Here is a 15,342-nt window from a genome sequence, read left to right as displayed (position 1 = left end):
CAGCTGCCTCTTTGAGGATCTCTAGAATATCTGCAAATGAGATCTCATCAGAGGACGACCGTGGGGACCCTTCCAATTCATCGAGGTCAGTGTCTGATGTGTTTGACTCGTCTGGGGAGTCAACATGCTTCCTCTTGCAGGTTCTTTTCCGAGGTGGCTCCTCAGAAGGATATTCTGGGGAGGCCTCGAAGGAGAGGTGTTCACCCAATGGGGGATCCTGAGACTCTGCTGTCCTGTGGAATGGGTGATGCCGAGACAGTAGTCGGTGCCTTAGGGGGATGAGTATTGGTATCCTTCTGTGGTGCTGCATGGGTAGACAACACAGTCCTCATGAGTTCAAAGGTGGCTCCCGCCGGGTCCAAAGACTCCCACGGCTCTGAAGAGACAGAGGAAGGCAATGGAACCAAGATTGGACCCAAGGCCGATGTGGGAGCCGAACTAACCCAGGCCATTGCTCCGTGGGTATATTTGGCACCAAAGAAGATCGGTGCTGAGAATCCCCCCCCCCGGAGCCGACCAGGGAACTCCAGCTCCCAGACTCCCTGGACTGTGCAGAGAGTCGAAGCAGATGTCAGCTCCTTGAACACCAAAGGGGGTCCTGGAACTGAGTCCACAGTAAGCAGTATCAAACACTCCACCTCCGAAGGACCATCTTGGCTCGGAGGAGGAGCAACAGTGGGTACAGCAGGCTCCAAGACCAAATGGGTGGGAGCCGAGCATAGTTTAGCACCAAGGACTTCAGGATTCTGCACCACCTATTCCACGTCATCATCTGTTAAACTTCTGGTAGACCTGGAAGACAGGGAAGGAGAGAGAGACCTGTGAAGGATCAGTGATCTTAATGTCGGAGAAACCAGCGAAATATCAATGGACTGGCTCCGAATGGAGGCATCTTGCAGCTCTGAAGGCTTTGGAGCCGAAGTACCAGGTCTGTCAATCAAAAAGACCTCCAACGGCTCCGAGGACTGTGGAGCCGAGGAAGTAGTGGCCTTTGAAATTTTAGGAAGTTCGACTGCCGGCTCAGACTGAGCCGATGTTCCGGGTGATTGTCTTTTTTGAGACTTATCCTTTTTTTTGAGGAAGCAGATGAAGAGGAAGAAGAACTATAGATGACTTCCTCAAAAGAAGGCTTTAAGAGCCCTTTCAGAATCAACTTGTTTCTCCTTTCCTGAAGAACTCTAGCACTAAATGAATGACAAAAGGTGCAGTCTTCTTATAGGTTCATAGGTTGGTACTAGGCTATCAGCCCTAGGGCCTATACAAGCCTATCCATAACAATTCCCTGGCTATTTCTTCCCACATTATTTACTTTCCTGGACCCCTGTCTAGCAGGGTGACTGGCGTGATCCCTGGGGTGAATTTCCTTTCTCCCATCCAATTGTCAAGGTTCCTCTTGAAGAGGTCCAAAGAGGCACTCTGCTTGACATGTATGGGCAATCTATTCCAGAGTCTGGGGAGTCTCTGGGTCAGGAATCTATCCCTCCAGCATGTTTTGTTTATTGTGATGACAAGGTTTAGATCCATGGAGCGTGTAGCTCTGAGGGAATGGGATTTCTTTAAGTGTAGCATGTCCATCAGCTCTGGGTTTGACATGGCCTTGTATGTTAAGCAGAGATCGCCACTGAGTAGACGATATGCGACAGAGTATAGCTGGAGTTTTTTAAGGTGGTCAGTGTAGGGCATCTGCTTTAGGCCTGTGATTCTTTTAGTGAGGTATTTGAGGCCTTTCCAGTTGTTGCAGATGTCTTGAGAGGTACATACCAAATGGGGCATTGTATTCTATAATGGGTCTAATGAGGGATGAGTACAGTGGGACAATGACCTCCTTCTTTCTGGATGAAAAGCCCTTCGTGATGAGGTGTGCCACATAGAAGGATTTCCTGACTGTTGTATGTGGTTATCGAAGGTGAGACCACTGTCCACCTGTGTCCCTAAGTCTCTTATCACACTTTCTGTGTTTAGTGTACTGCCACCTATATGGTAATTCATGGATACATGTTTTTTCCCAAAGGGGATAACAATACATTTCTTGGCATTGAGCTTGAGCCCATGGCTCTGGCACCAAGCATCTGTTTCTGTAAGGCCCTTTTGTAGAGTATCCACATCATTTGGGGATTCAATAATGGCTCCCAGTTTGCAGTCATCTGCAAACTTTGTTAGCCAGAGTCCCTTAGTGTTGACCTGTACTTCAGAGAAGTAGATGCCAAACAAGAGTGGCCCCAGGACTGAACCCTGAGGTACTCCACTTGTCACTTGTCTGGAGCTGGATTTGGAGTTGGCTACTTTTACAGTGTGGGTTCTGTCAGTAGCCATTTAGCAACCCATTGGGTGACATAGGGATTAATGCCCAACTTAGTAAGTTTATCTATGATTCCAGAGTGGGGGATGGTGTCAAAGGCCTTGGCAAGGTCTAGATAGGCTGTGTGGACCACCTTACCCTTGTCCATGGCTCTGGAGACTGATTCAAAGAAGTCAATCAGGTTCAGGAGACAAGATCGGCCCTTCACAACCCCAAACTGGGTGGGGTCCAGTGTTTGAAGGTTGCCAATGTCTTTGTTTATAAGTTCCATGATAATACGCTCCATGGCCTTGCAGATAAGGCTTGTCAGACTGATGGGACGGTAGTTTCCAGGATCCAAGGTGGATCCCCCCTTGTGGATTGGGATAACTGTAGCTCTGCGCCACTCAGTGGGCACGAAACCTGAGGTGAGGCTATGATTAAACATGACACTTAGGTGAGAGGCCAGTTCATATTGTAGTTCATGTAGTACACAGCCCGGGATGTCATCTGGTCCCATGGATGCTGTATTCTTGGCTTTAGAGAGTGCATTTTGTACCTGTGTGGCCGTTATTACTGGAATTTGGCAGTCTTCCGGTATTGAGATGGGCCATTTAGGGGGTGAGAAGGGGGTGAAGTTGGCACTGAATCGATCTGCCAGGATATTGGCAATATCCTTTGGATCAGTATATTTAATGCCATTCTGTTTTAGCTCAGAGCAGATCTGAGCATTGCCATTTAGATTTTTGACATAGTTATAGAATGCTTTGTGGTTGTCTTTGGAATCTTTGGCAATTTTATTTTCGTAACTAGCTTTGGAGGATTTTATGAGGCATCTCAGTTTCTTACTGAGGCTAGTAAGGGAGTTTTTTTACATCCTGGGATTTTCCTCTTTTCTGCAAAAGTTTCTTCCTTTTGTTGTAAAGTTTGTTTATGGCAGGGGACCACCGGATTGGCTTCCTTTTTTTGGATGAGAGCATTTTGGTTCTATTTGGGATAGCACGATTCATGCATGAATGGATGTGCTCGTACAGTGCCTTAGTGTAGGATTCAGCAGCTGAACTTTCAGTTCCCGTCTGCATGGGTGTTATGAAGTTTGTCACTTCTGACTTGAGTAGCATGAAGTTGGCTTTGGAGAAGTTTTTTATGGTGGTTTCTTTACTGGGGGGTGGGGGTGGGATGTGGATGTTAAGGGTGATTAGCTTATGGTCAGACCTGACTAACGAGGGGGTGACCATAGGTATGGAGCATTGATTTCCCATGTTGGTAATGACCAGGTCTAGGATATTGGAGCCCCTGGTGGGACTATGGATTAGTTGATCCAGGGCATTAGAATTTATGAATTTCAAGAACCGTTAGCTAAAGGTGTTGGGACATGAGTAGTTTTCCCAGTTAATGGCAGGGTAGTTAAAATCACCCAGTATTAGGGTGTTTGGTTCTATCTTAATATTTTCCAGTATTTTTAGAAAGGTGTAGTGAGAATCTTGGGGTATGGTGGGGGATCTGTAGCAAGCTACAATTTGGATTGCAGTCTTACCTAGTGTTAGTTGCACTTGGAGAATTTCAGACACATTGTGTTGGCCAACTAGCCTGGTGGTGTGAATATCCTTGGTGAATATTGACACTCCTCCACCTTTAGTGTTTTGGTCCTGGTTTGGTGGCCGAAAAGTGTGGTAAGAGTTGTAGCATGGTATTGCAGGGGTGCTCTCTGGAGCCCTGAACCAGGTCTCAGTTACTGCACAGATATCGATGTTCTCCATTTTTAGGAGTGCATTTTGAGATTGAGACTTCTAGCATTGAGTAGCATTACCTTCAGATTTTGCATGCTTGTACCCGTTACGGTGGTGGTTTTGTCCTTTGAAGTTTGCCTAAAAAAGGCACTATAGGGATGGCAAGAGCCTTAGCCAGTAACCTGAATCCCAGGGGCGACAGGTGCAGACCATCTCTGGCAAAGCATCGTGGTCTGTCAATCATGTCATCCCAGGCAGACAGATACTGGAGCCCCTTTGAATGACACCATAAGCTTAGCCAATTGTTGAAGTCAATCATTTTATCCTTATATTGTGGTATCATTCTGGGTGAAGGCAGGATGCTACTCAGGGCTAGGGTCATACCTGCCTGGGCCACATGATCCGAGAGCTGAATGGCACCAAGGCAGTAAACACAGATAACATGTCCATCTGTGATGGACATTTTTTGCGAGCACTTTTGACATTTCTTAAAGCCCAAAGGCTTATGTTCTCTCTCTTTTTGGTCTTTGGACATTTTCAAGTTAAGACTGTAAAGGCAACAGCAACAACAAGAACATTTTTAGCTAAGACTAATATGGCTAAAGCTACACCAACAGTTACTACAGGACAACACAAGGAAAGAAAATAGAACCTCTTTAACTCAAACGGTTTCTATTTTCTAGACAAGAGAATAAAACAGGACAAGCCCTCTAACTTAAACAGGCAAATAGCTCTCTAACTTAAATGAGCTATAAAGAGACTAACAGACGAACAATGATTACACTGGATACAAAAGGGGCCTAGAAAGTGATGGCAAAAGCCGTGCTAAAGGGGAAAAAACTATCACTACTTAACTCGTTGTGCCTCCTTGCTTCTCTTTGTTAAATTATTATAATAAAAGCTAAATATATCCAAATATAACAAGTTTAGACAAAGGTAATAGAAAAAATTTGACACAACTTAGCCACAGCCAAGATGAGCGCATCCAACCTCGTAAAGCGGCTAACGAGATCTGGGGAATTACACCACTGTATTGTGGGACACCTTCTTGCCACAAGCCAGGTTTGAGACTTTCAGCTAAGTATTCGGCTGAGCCGGTGCAGAGGATCGGCTCTGAACCCATCATTGTAAGAATGAAGGTGAGATAGGACAACATAGCATTGATTGTTTATCATGGATGAATGTAAATAGATTTTTTATTGTTTTATTGTATTTGTTATATGTACATTTGCATATGTTTATAATGAAAACAAAATAATGTTTTTGAAGAAAAAAATATGACCTTTTTTAAAAAATAAACATTAATCAAAAACACGGTGAGAAAGTTAATGCATTAATGTAATGTTCCTGTTGAACTGATAAACTCATTGTTTTTTTACTTTGTACATCTCGTCGTTCCTGGTACCTTGCAGTGCCTTTTGTTTTATAATTCTTAAAGGCATTTTGGTTGCTATCAAGAAGAGGGGACTTCCTCTTCCTGCAAAGAAACCTTTCATTAACTTAAAGCCCAGCCTAAGCATAGGCAGAAACAATCTCTTATCCCATTCTATTGAAAAAGACTTGGCAGAGAAGACAGTAAATCTTCCTCTTCAAAGTTTTCCTGGATGAATATTAAATAGAGTTTTATGTAATCATCATTTTTGCCTGAGACTGTTTAAAATTAAAAAATGTAGTTTCTCAAGTCCCCCTCCACCTACTGTTCTGGCCTGCAGGTCAGTGAGATCTGTGTTTATCACACCAGAGTAGACCTAGAGTTATGGCAAAATGTCAGAGCCCTTTTGCAGACTTTAGTTTAGATGGGTCTGATCTTATCCCTATCTGCCACCCTGTGCTTCCTAACATGGTTCCCTCACTGGGTCCTTTGGAGCAGATGTTAGAGGATTGGGAATCACCCAGGTACAGTTTTCTTTTGTGCCTCCAGTGCTGAAACAGTTAGTGCCAGTACTGTTGCCAATCTGTAGTTTTAGCTCATTTCCATCCATCAGTGGCTTTGGTATTTGAACTTTCAGTTTTGATGGATTTTTCAGTGTTTACACTGATGGATTTGTTGGCACCACTAGGGATGTTTGTTAATGCCATTCTGACTGTTTCCACATCAACAGTGTAAAAAGGCTGGCTGGGGGGAACCTAAATCACTAATTACAGCATTGTGCCAGTTGATGCAAGACCACTCCCTCTTTTTTCCTCAGGAAATGGGACTAAATAGTCTCACTTTTTATCCACATACAATTTCTCTTCCTGTTATGATTCTGCTTTGAGGGATAAAGAAATATAAGTGCCTGTGGGAGTAAACAGACTCCAGTTTGAAGTGCCCTGTGCTAGACTTAGGCAGTGGGGATGATGGTGCTTCCCCTATTCTTCCCTCTGATGACCTTAATTCAAGGAAATTTTGGAGCTGATAAGAAAAAATGTGGATTGGCCTCTAACACCCCACTGTCCACAAAAAGCATTCAGGTCTGCCTGCCAGCTTTGTGGCTAATGCTCCAGCATACAAAATGATGGATCGGGCCTTCTAATGTGTCTGCAAGGGATCCAGATGTGGTGGCTACAGTCCTTATTAAACTAGATCTGATCCTCCTGCTCACCAGGACTGAAATGTCTCGAAGTTTCCAGTTGTATCTTAGCCACTGTAGCACTCACAAAGGAGACTCTTTACCTGAAACCTTGTGATCCATCCCAGTCCCAGGCTCTGAATAGTTTTGGAAGAGCAATGCTTGTATCCTTTACATTGTCTATCAGGGTGCTAAACTGTATACTTCATGTGTTTTACTTTCAGTGGGGATTTTGCTTTTTGGGCAGATTCTCAAAACACTGGTACAGTTGTTACAGGACATCAAATTCAAGCTGCTGACCTTGCTCTGTGTATCAGCTCTCCATTTGTCTTGTGCACAGTGCAGTGAATGGAGCAGCAAGGCCAACAGCTGCTATCACTGGTTAACAGTATGCTTATCTGCAGCTTATTGAAATTGTCAAACTTCAAGGCATCCTTTTAAATGCTCCCTTTAATGGTTCTCTCCTGTTAGGATTGTTAGACACAAGATCCAGTTGAGAATGACAAGAAGGATTCTTATTGGTGTTGATGAGAGACTTCATTTGCGTAAAGAGGCTTTTACCACAAATCAGAAGTCCACAGGAGGTGTGATTGTTGAGAGCTGGCCAACAATCAAGGGACCAGCAGTATAGAGAGGGCCAAAGTGGCCATGGTACTTGTTAGAGGGATCTCCTGCCTACAGTCCAATGTAGGAGGCAAGGGACTGTCCTTTAACATTTCCCGTCTGTGAGAACTACTAAGGAATTGACAGACCTTCACATTTTAAGGTCAGTTGTCCCTCCACCTTTCTGATGAGCCAGCCTTTGTGCTGGAGATGTGAGTCTTCTTTCCTTGCCTTGTAGAGGGAGACTGGATGTGCTTTCTGGGCCTCCATCCTACATACTTGCATGGCCTGAAGGCCAAGGAGTCCAAGAGGATACTGTGCTTCCAAGTGGGAGCTAGTCATTTTCAGTTTGCAGTCTGCCATCTGGACTCCCCATCTTTCACAGGGTGTTCACCAAAGGCATGTTGGCAGAGGCAGCCCAGCTTCAGTTGTGGTGATTCAACATTTTCTCCTACTTAAATAATTGGCTTAGAAAGCAGAAGTGCAGAATAAATATCTTGCAGTAAAGCAATCTTTACCACAGACCTTTTAGCCCTTAGAAATTTCTAGCCAAAGCCCTGAAAGTACCAGAATCTTAGTCCCCAATTGCATACCTATAATGGTTTTGAGTGAATCCCTGATGCAGTCCACTACAATACAGAATGTTGGCAAACATGAACTATGGTTTAAGTAAACATATTGTTTATACAAGAGTCATTAGAAACAGGAGAAATATGTTCCCCACGGAATATTTATCTTTTTGTGTGCTCTGCAACAGTCCAACAACCTCTCACAATGAAATGCATGCCTGTCTTATACTGGAAGCATACTGATGCCCCAGTGGGGAGGGCATCTTTCACATACCTGGAGGTCGAAGGGTTCTGAGCTGTGGAAGTTGGGCTGGATGTCAGATCTTTCTGCAACAGAGATCTAAACAAAGAACATTGTCAGTGTCTATCCACCATGAAAAATGGCATTTTGCAGAGCTGAGACACGCAGATTTGGTACTCCATAGGATCCGCTTCCTGGGACCACTGGGCATGAAAGTCCACTGGAGAACACTCATACTATCTTGCATGTATAATCATGGGTATGGGTGTTACTTTAAAGTACACTGTCTTATACTAAGCTGTGGAAGTAGTTGAACATAAACCTGCTTGAAGGAGCTGAATTCTGTGGAGAGTATTGCTCTGCATAACTTGGTGTCAAGACTGCAGTCTACGAATGCTCACGACTGAGCAGGCTGTATATGTGATTTTGCTGGATTCAGTGTTATTCCCAGAGATTGGAACGGTCTGATCAGAGATTTCCTGTCCAACAATAAGTGACTTTTGGAACAGGGCAGCTAGGAGCAAGTCTTTTGGATAATGGGAACACTGCCTCCATGCACAGACAACTGCAGTGCAACCACAGACATGCATTTGGTGAACATCTTGAGGGCTGAGATGGAAACCAAGTGACAAAATTAAGAACTGGTAATGGCTGTCTGTAACTCTGAAATGCAGATATGTCATGGATTCCTTGATGATTTTTATGTGACAGTAGGCAACATGGAGATCCAAAAAGCATATCCACTCTCCTCTTATTAGAAAAGGAAAGATTTTGTGAACCAGGACCATTCAGAAAGTGTCTTTTGAGGCAAGTGTATTTATGTTACAGAGATCCAGAATTGGCCAAAATACCTTTTTCTTTTTGATGTTAAGAGAACCCATGGGAAAATCTACACACTTTCTGATCTGTTGGGTGGCTGTTTTGTTTAGGAGGCTTAATGGCTCATGACATTTTCTTTTGACTGGATAGAACATCTGTAGGAAAAGAGATTAGGTCAACTGGGGCAGAAAAATCTGTACACTGTAACCACTGGATATAACCATCCTCACCTATTTGTGCAGAGAGATTGCTTTCCAGACAGGTAAATGAACAGAGCTGAGCATCTGGGTAAGGTATCAGGGCTGCTAGTGGTCCTCTATGGGTGGATGCTGACTGACTGATTGTTGAGAAATACAGTCATTGGAAGAGTGATCTTTCTAGACTGTTTTGCTGATGCATGAATCACAACTAAAGTGGACTTCTGAGGATTGGAGAGTGCTCTTTGCCCTTCACATTCTGCACATTTCACTTTTTCAGGCCTAAACAAAAATAGTCCCTGAAATTGGGCATTCAAGAAATTCACCTTGGTATTCTGTGCAAAGTTGAGTACGCCAAGTCATTCATTGATGGCAGACTATGCCAAATTTCATTGCCGTAATGGACACTTATCTTTATTATATGTACTTACATTAGAAGGTTAGCCACGGCCACTCTTGATACTACTGCAGGCTGGGTTTTCAGTTTCTGATTTTTTGATCCATCAGTCAGTGCTGTGAATCATTTCAGTACATATAGTTCAAAAAAAGCCTACCATATGGGCCAAATAATCTACCTCCCTAAGACAAAAGGTAGAGAGTACGTAAACATGTTTCCTCAAGCAGTCAGCCACAGTGGACTCCTTATGTTGATTGGGGACTGCAGGCTTCTGGAGTGTTGAAGCATTTATGATGACAACTGCTGACAATAACTTATCTGGTTTTAGAGTCTCTGCCCAGTCCCTGGGAGGATGTAAAAGATGGTCTGCATTTTTTTATTCAGAACTAGGTGCTATGGCATCTTGTGTTCTCCTCCTCAACATCCAATGCAGGTGCTCGTGGGGGGCTGAATCTGTGCTTCCAGTAGATGAGGTGGAAGACCTTCTCCAGGAAGAAGAAAGTGTTATGGGGAAGCCACTGAAGAGCTTAGGTGCTTCTTTCCTAAAAAAGAAACTGCAAGGTCAGTGGCTGACAACAAGCAACTCTAGAGGGAAAGGGAAGTCTGTAGAGGTTATTTTGAGGAGGCATTCCATGGCACAGGAGTCAGAATAGAACTATGGTGTTAACACTAGACAATAATATTGGTCTTGAAGTAAATATGGAGAAGGTCACTGGTACCAATACAATAAATCCTAATAGTGGCACCAGAAGTACTGGGGCTAATGTCAGCAGAGAAGCCTTGAGAAAAAGGACAGAGCCAAACACTAGTATCAGAGTTGACACCAACATCAGCATGTCAGTGTTACTGTTGTCCATGCCAAGCTCAACACAGGCATTGACAGTTGATAAGGGTAGATGTGTCAGTATCAGATATGTACCTAACCACACAGTCTCTGAAGCCAGTACCAGGGAGGAACCTTTGAGTGCCATCTATGGAGAGAAAAGGCAGCAAGAGATTCTCCATCCCCACCTGAGAACCTGGAATGGGAGGAGAAGCCTCAAAAATTTTTTTGGGCCAACTGAAAGGCATTAAGAACATTTTCACAGTTGTAGTTGGACACCGCTAGTATCTGACATCAACTCTGCATCTCTGGTACTGGTATTGAGGTCCCAGCAATCACCTTTGGGAGGGAGGTGTCCAAACTAGTGGGAGAAATGGCCTGTGAGATAACTGGAAATGCAAACTTTGCAACTCTGCTTGTAAGTGGATATACATTTTTTCACAGTTTGAATAAGAAACTTTTAGCATGTGGGTTTCACTATTTTAAAGCCATCTGGAGAAGTCTTAAACTGAGTAAGAAGATACAATGTCTCTTGGGTACTTTTCCTGTAAACAGTCTATTACAGTTTGCTTAGAGGGTTTTTGGCTGAGAAAGAAGTTGGTCAAAAACCCGAAGTAGAGGATCTTTCAGAATCAGATGTTGCAAAGGACTGAACAGACAGTGACTGCAGTTCTCCTTTTCTGAATAGGAACAATGAAGAAGAAAACTGTGCAAATGTTAGACTTTGTGGGGGCACAGGCTTCCCCTAAAATACACACCTTTCATGTCTGTCCTGAGTTAGGGTACTCTGGTTCACAGGGGCACCTGTAAAGATCTTGCTGTGTTTTAACACAATGGCAGCCATCTCTAGACCGTAACAGCACCACAAAATGTTAAAGACCTGAACTAGCACAATTTCCCCTATAACAAAAGGAAACAACCCTAAAGAATGTAGATCTCCAATAAAGAAAAAAAAAGGAACAACCATATTGTTAACAGCAGGAAAGTCTCACTAAGACACTACTTAAAGAAAAAACAGACTAGTAATAAAGCTACAAAAGCCTCTGAAACAAAAGTGTACCAATAGAAATGTTTAAAAGTATTATGACAGGCTTTGACAAAAAGAAAAATACCAGTTCATACAGGGAAAATGATTTTAAAAAATCAAGAAATGTTATAAAACTGCCTCCCCACAAAACTCTTGGGAATTGAATAGAATACCAAAAAAAAAACCCAGATATTGGAAAAAAAGGGGATCACTACTGCTTTTCTATATTTTTTTTTTTTTTTTTTTTTTTTTTTTTAGAAACAGCCATCAGGAACTGTGGCAGTGCTTTATGCAGCAACTGAGAACAGCTGTACACTTAGTGGGTGAACGTGCTAAGCATCCAGGGAGGTCTGCATTGCTAAGCAGTCCCAGTGTCTTTTGAGTAAGAGGGATGTACCCACTCCTTTCACAGCATTTGTTTTGCCTTTTGTTGGGGTGCTGTAGAAAACCAAGAATTTTGAATTTCATTGTAATGAAGTGCAAAAACACAATCTTTCCCAAATATAATACACATACATAAGCAATTGTCAAAAAGGAAGCCAAATCTCAATGGCTTGAATAATTTAATGGTTAATTGAAGCAGTAATCTGGAGAGTATGGTTCACGTCCTAGTTCATAGATTAGTACTAAGCTAACTGCCCTTGCGAGCCATTTAAGCCTAGCCAATTATCCCTTGTGAGACTCAAACCCTGCACTTTGTGTTTGTAAGGCAAACACCTTAACCATTAGGCCACCCTTCCACTTAAGCTTCTATGTAATATAGCAGGTTATTTGTGTCTTGGTTCAGGGAGTTTGATGCATTTTCTCCTTGCCCTCTTTGTCTTACTTGTGCATTTTTTTATACAAGCTCTACAGTGAGCCTTGGTTGTGGTTTAAAAAAAAGTGGTATTGGGACCAACCTTGATATATCAGAACATAGTTGAAAATGTAAGTAGACAAGTTGCACTTAGCGGTCTATTTATGAATTGCATAAAAAGAAATGGTACAGTCATTTGGAGGGTCTAGGCTTTATTCCATTGTTGTCTGCATCCCAAAGCCTTGTAACTAATGCAACAGTTTGACTACTGGTTCAGTGTGTTTCTTGCTGCATGTCCTCCTTCCCTCTATTTACCTGATGTCTCTGTCTCTGTTGCACTCACACACACCCCTCTCTCTCTCTGTAATTTATATATTTAATATATTCACTCCTGTGTTTTTAGTGTAAGAAAAGATGAATGATTTGTGTTAGTTTCTACTTTAAGTACTTTGGAAAAACTAAGCTTACAGCCATTCTGCGATGATGGTATTGTATCACGTATTTCCATTGTCGCAGTCCAAGTTGTATCCTCTCCTGGACCCCCCCCCCCCCCAAAAAAAAATGCTTTACAGTACAGAATTTCAGACTACATCAACAGTCGAATCTTACAATGTTTTGCAACTAAATAGCTTGATTTCTTTCCTAAAGACAAACCATTTTTTAATATGAAGAACTGTTACATTACAAAAGAGTGTCAAGTTTGATAACAAATGTATGTGTGTATTTTCTTTCATTTCAGAGAGAAGAAGAAGCAGATAATCTTGGACCAGTTGAATTTTATGGATTAGGTGGATATGCTGGATTTCCTCTTCAGTACTACCCATATTATGGTAAACAGCTGCATGCAAATTACCTCCAGCCCCTTCTGGCTGTACAGTTCATTAATATAACGAGAAACATGGAAATGCGTATTGAGTGCAAGGCCTACGCTGAAAATATCAGATACAGTGAGAAGGATCGCTTTCTGGGACGTTTTGATGTAAAAATTGAAATAAAGAACTCATGATATTAAAGGAATGTCTTGCCTTTCTACTTCAAAGAAGGAGAAAAAACTGCTAATCTTGAACAAAAACTGAAATACTGTACGTACGGGACCTACACTAAATCTGTACGCTTCTAGCTTTCTGCATTTAACTAAATTAGACTGTAAATTTAATTGTAGCAATAGCAGAAAATATTTATTCTTCTGTAAAGGGTTACAAGAACCTTTGAGATGTCCATTTTTACTGTAAATTATGATTCCATCCCTTTGTAGCAAGTAGTGCATTTGCCCCTTGAGTGTTGCTCTTATTTTATATATATATTTTTTTTTTGAGTGTAAAGTACAATAGTTGCACACTGGTCCATTTTTCTAATCACATTGTGTGTGTTTTTAACGTAAGGATTTAGATTTTTTTCTTTTCATTTAAGATGTAAATACTTTATGAAGAGTAAAACAGGTGCACCATACATGCAGTTTAAGACCCACTATAAACACTCTATAGCACTCCTGGGGAGTTTTCTTTTTATATTTGGGAAGAGTGAACAATTTATTTTGTTCCATTTATCTCTCTTCAGTGCAGAAGTATGAATTAACTTTATATTTTCACGTACTGCTCAACTTTTTTTTTCTGTTCTTCTGTACATTTCTAAAGTTGTTTGTGAGATTTGGGTCAGTCTGTCACATTGTGGCAATGATTTTTTTTTTTTTTGCTGTTGTATGTATTTTTTTTTTTGAGACATCATGATGTCTTTGTGAATGTTTTAAACATTTCATGGTGGAAGAATTTTATATTTATGCAGTTGTAAAGTTTTATGTATAAAAAGAAACCAAAGTCACTTGTCTGAACATGTTGTCTAAATCTTTATTTGAAGTTAATAAAACAGTGCAGTAACCTACTACACATAGTCCACTGGTATTGGACCATGAAAATGTCAACTTGTGTTATGTCAGGAATATAGATCTCTTGTCATCTGTACATTTATCCAGGTAAAACAAAATAAAGGCGTTAACATTCACTTTGTAGAGTTACTTTATTTCTTGCTGGTTAATCATCTGCGTGTTCTCTGTATCATTACTTTTCCAGTTTCTTTACCCATCCAGAATCTTGAAAAAGTACTGGACCTGAAAGTTGACACAAGAGGTTATGTTTAACAAGCACTGAAATGCAAAGCAATTTCATAAACTGAACTTGCATAACTATGACTGATACAAGGATTTGTTGCTCAAAATACAAGTACAACAAATACTAGACTGAACTGGTGGTGCTGCGCCATCAAGGGAAGCATTTTACCCACTGAGGACAAGTGGAAACTTTTTTTTTAGCTGTGTGTTTAATTAGGAGTCCCATCCAGTAAATGGAGACTATGTGCTACTAATCAGCATGTAGTATGGATTCATGTTAATATACTGATTGCCAGATCAATGGCAGGGCATTATTTACACTACAGGAAAAGTTCATCAAAGTTGCAGTACACTGCCACTGACACCAACATCACACAAAAGAATAAAATACACAAATGTAAGCTAAGTGCTTGGAACAATGTAGCAAACCAGTGAACACTAAACTACAGGGAAAAAATCATGGAAGGACTGTCACACTTCTTACTTAACTCCATGGTCACACAACCAAGAGGAAAATTGCAACACTACAACCGTGCTATTCATCGATAGTTCATTTCAACAAGAGATTGTTGCCCCACTTTGACAAGGAAGCACTTCGATACATTAGTGTTTTGACTAAGAAGCATTCAAAACCATTAAGTGTTCGCTGCAGTCTATCTTCCAGTCCTGTCACACAAACAGTAACATGGTAACAAGGCATGTCACAACATGTAGTAAGCCAGTGGGTGTTCATAATATATCTTATGTCAGTGTTTCCCCCATATACATTTTATTTTGGAATAAATCGCTGAAAAAGCAGTGTGTGCTCTTCCATAGGTGTCTCACTAATTAAATTAATTATATTTCATCCTGTGGAAATTATCACCATCAATGAAGGAAATTGGCATAAAACTTAATCCAGTGTCAACTGATGGTTTAGTTTGCATTTCATTTTCCACAGTTTTGAAGGAGATGTACTGAACAGACGCATTACACATTGACATGCAAGTCTTTGTAAGTAATGAAATGTTTTAGCCACAAAAAAATCAAAGAACCTTTAATATGACATTTGCCATCTTATAACCGTGGTGGTGGAGCTGTGGTAGCATTGTCGCTTCACAGTAATGCGCTGTCCGGTTCGATTCACAGCTAGAGCGTCTTCTGCGTGGAGACATGCGTGATTGGGCGTACCTTCGTTGAAGGTTGTGCATCAGGGCTGGTAACTCG

General features: G+C 41.6%; 2 protein-coding genes across 2 annotated transcripts in view; one reads left to right on the top strand and one right to left on the bottom strand.

Moving 5' to 3' along the window:
- ATP1B1 (ATPase Na+/K+ transporting subunit beta 1) overlaps positions 1–14,030 on the top strand; it is a 367,918-nt gene extending 353,888 nt beyond the window's left edge. Inside the window, exon 6 of the mRNA XM_044072355.1 lies at positions 12,772–14,030. Coding sequence (XP_043928290.1) covers positions 12,772–13,038 — 267 coding nt within the window. The 3' untranslated portion in view covers positions 13,039–14,030. The remainder of the gene's footprint in view (positions 1–12,771) is intronic.
- Positions 13,855–15,342, bottom strand: part of NME7 (NME/NM23 family member 7) — a 1,612,386-nt gene continuing 1,610,898 nt past the window's right edge. The window contains exon 12 of the mRNA XM_044071838.1: positions 13,855–14,136. Coding sequence (XP_043927773.1) covers positions 14,104–14,136 — 33 coding nt within the window. The 3' untranslated portion in view covers positions 13,855–14,103. The remainder of the gene's footprint in view (positions 14,137–15,342) is intronic.

Source organism: Protopterus annectens, chromosome 5.part0 (assembly GCF_019279795.1).
Source record: "Protopterus annectens isolate FY-2018-M chromosome 5.part0, PAN1.0, whole genome shotgun sequence".
Lineage (NCBI taxonomy): Eukaryota > Metazoa > Chordata > Ceratodontiformes > Protopteridae > Protopterus > Protopterus annectens.
The sequence above is the reverse complement of the archived record's forward strand: the minus strand, read 5'-3'. Positions and strand labels throughout refer to the sequence as shown.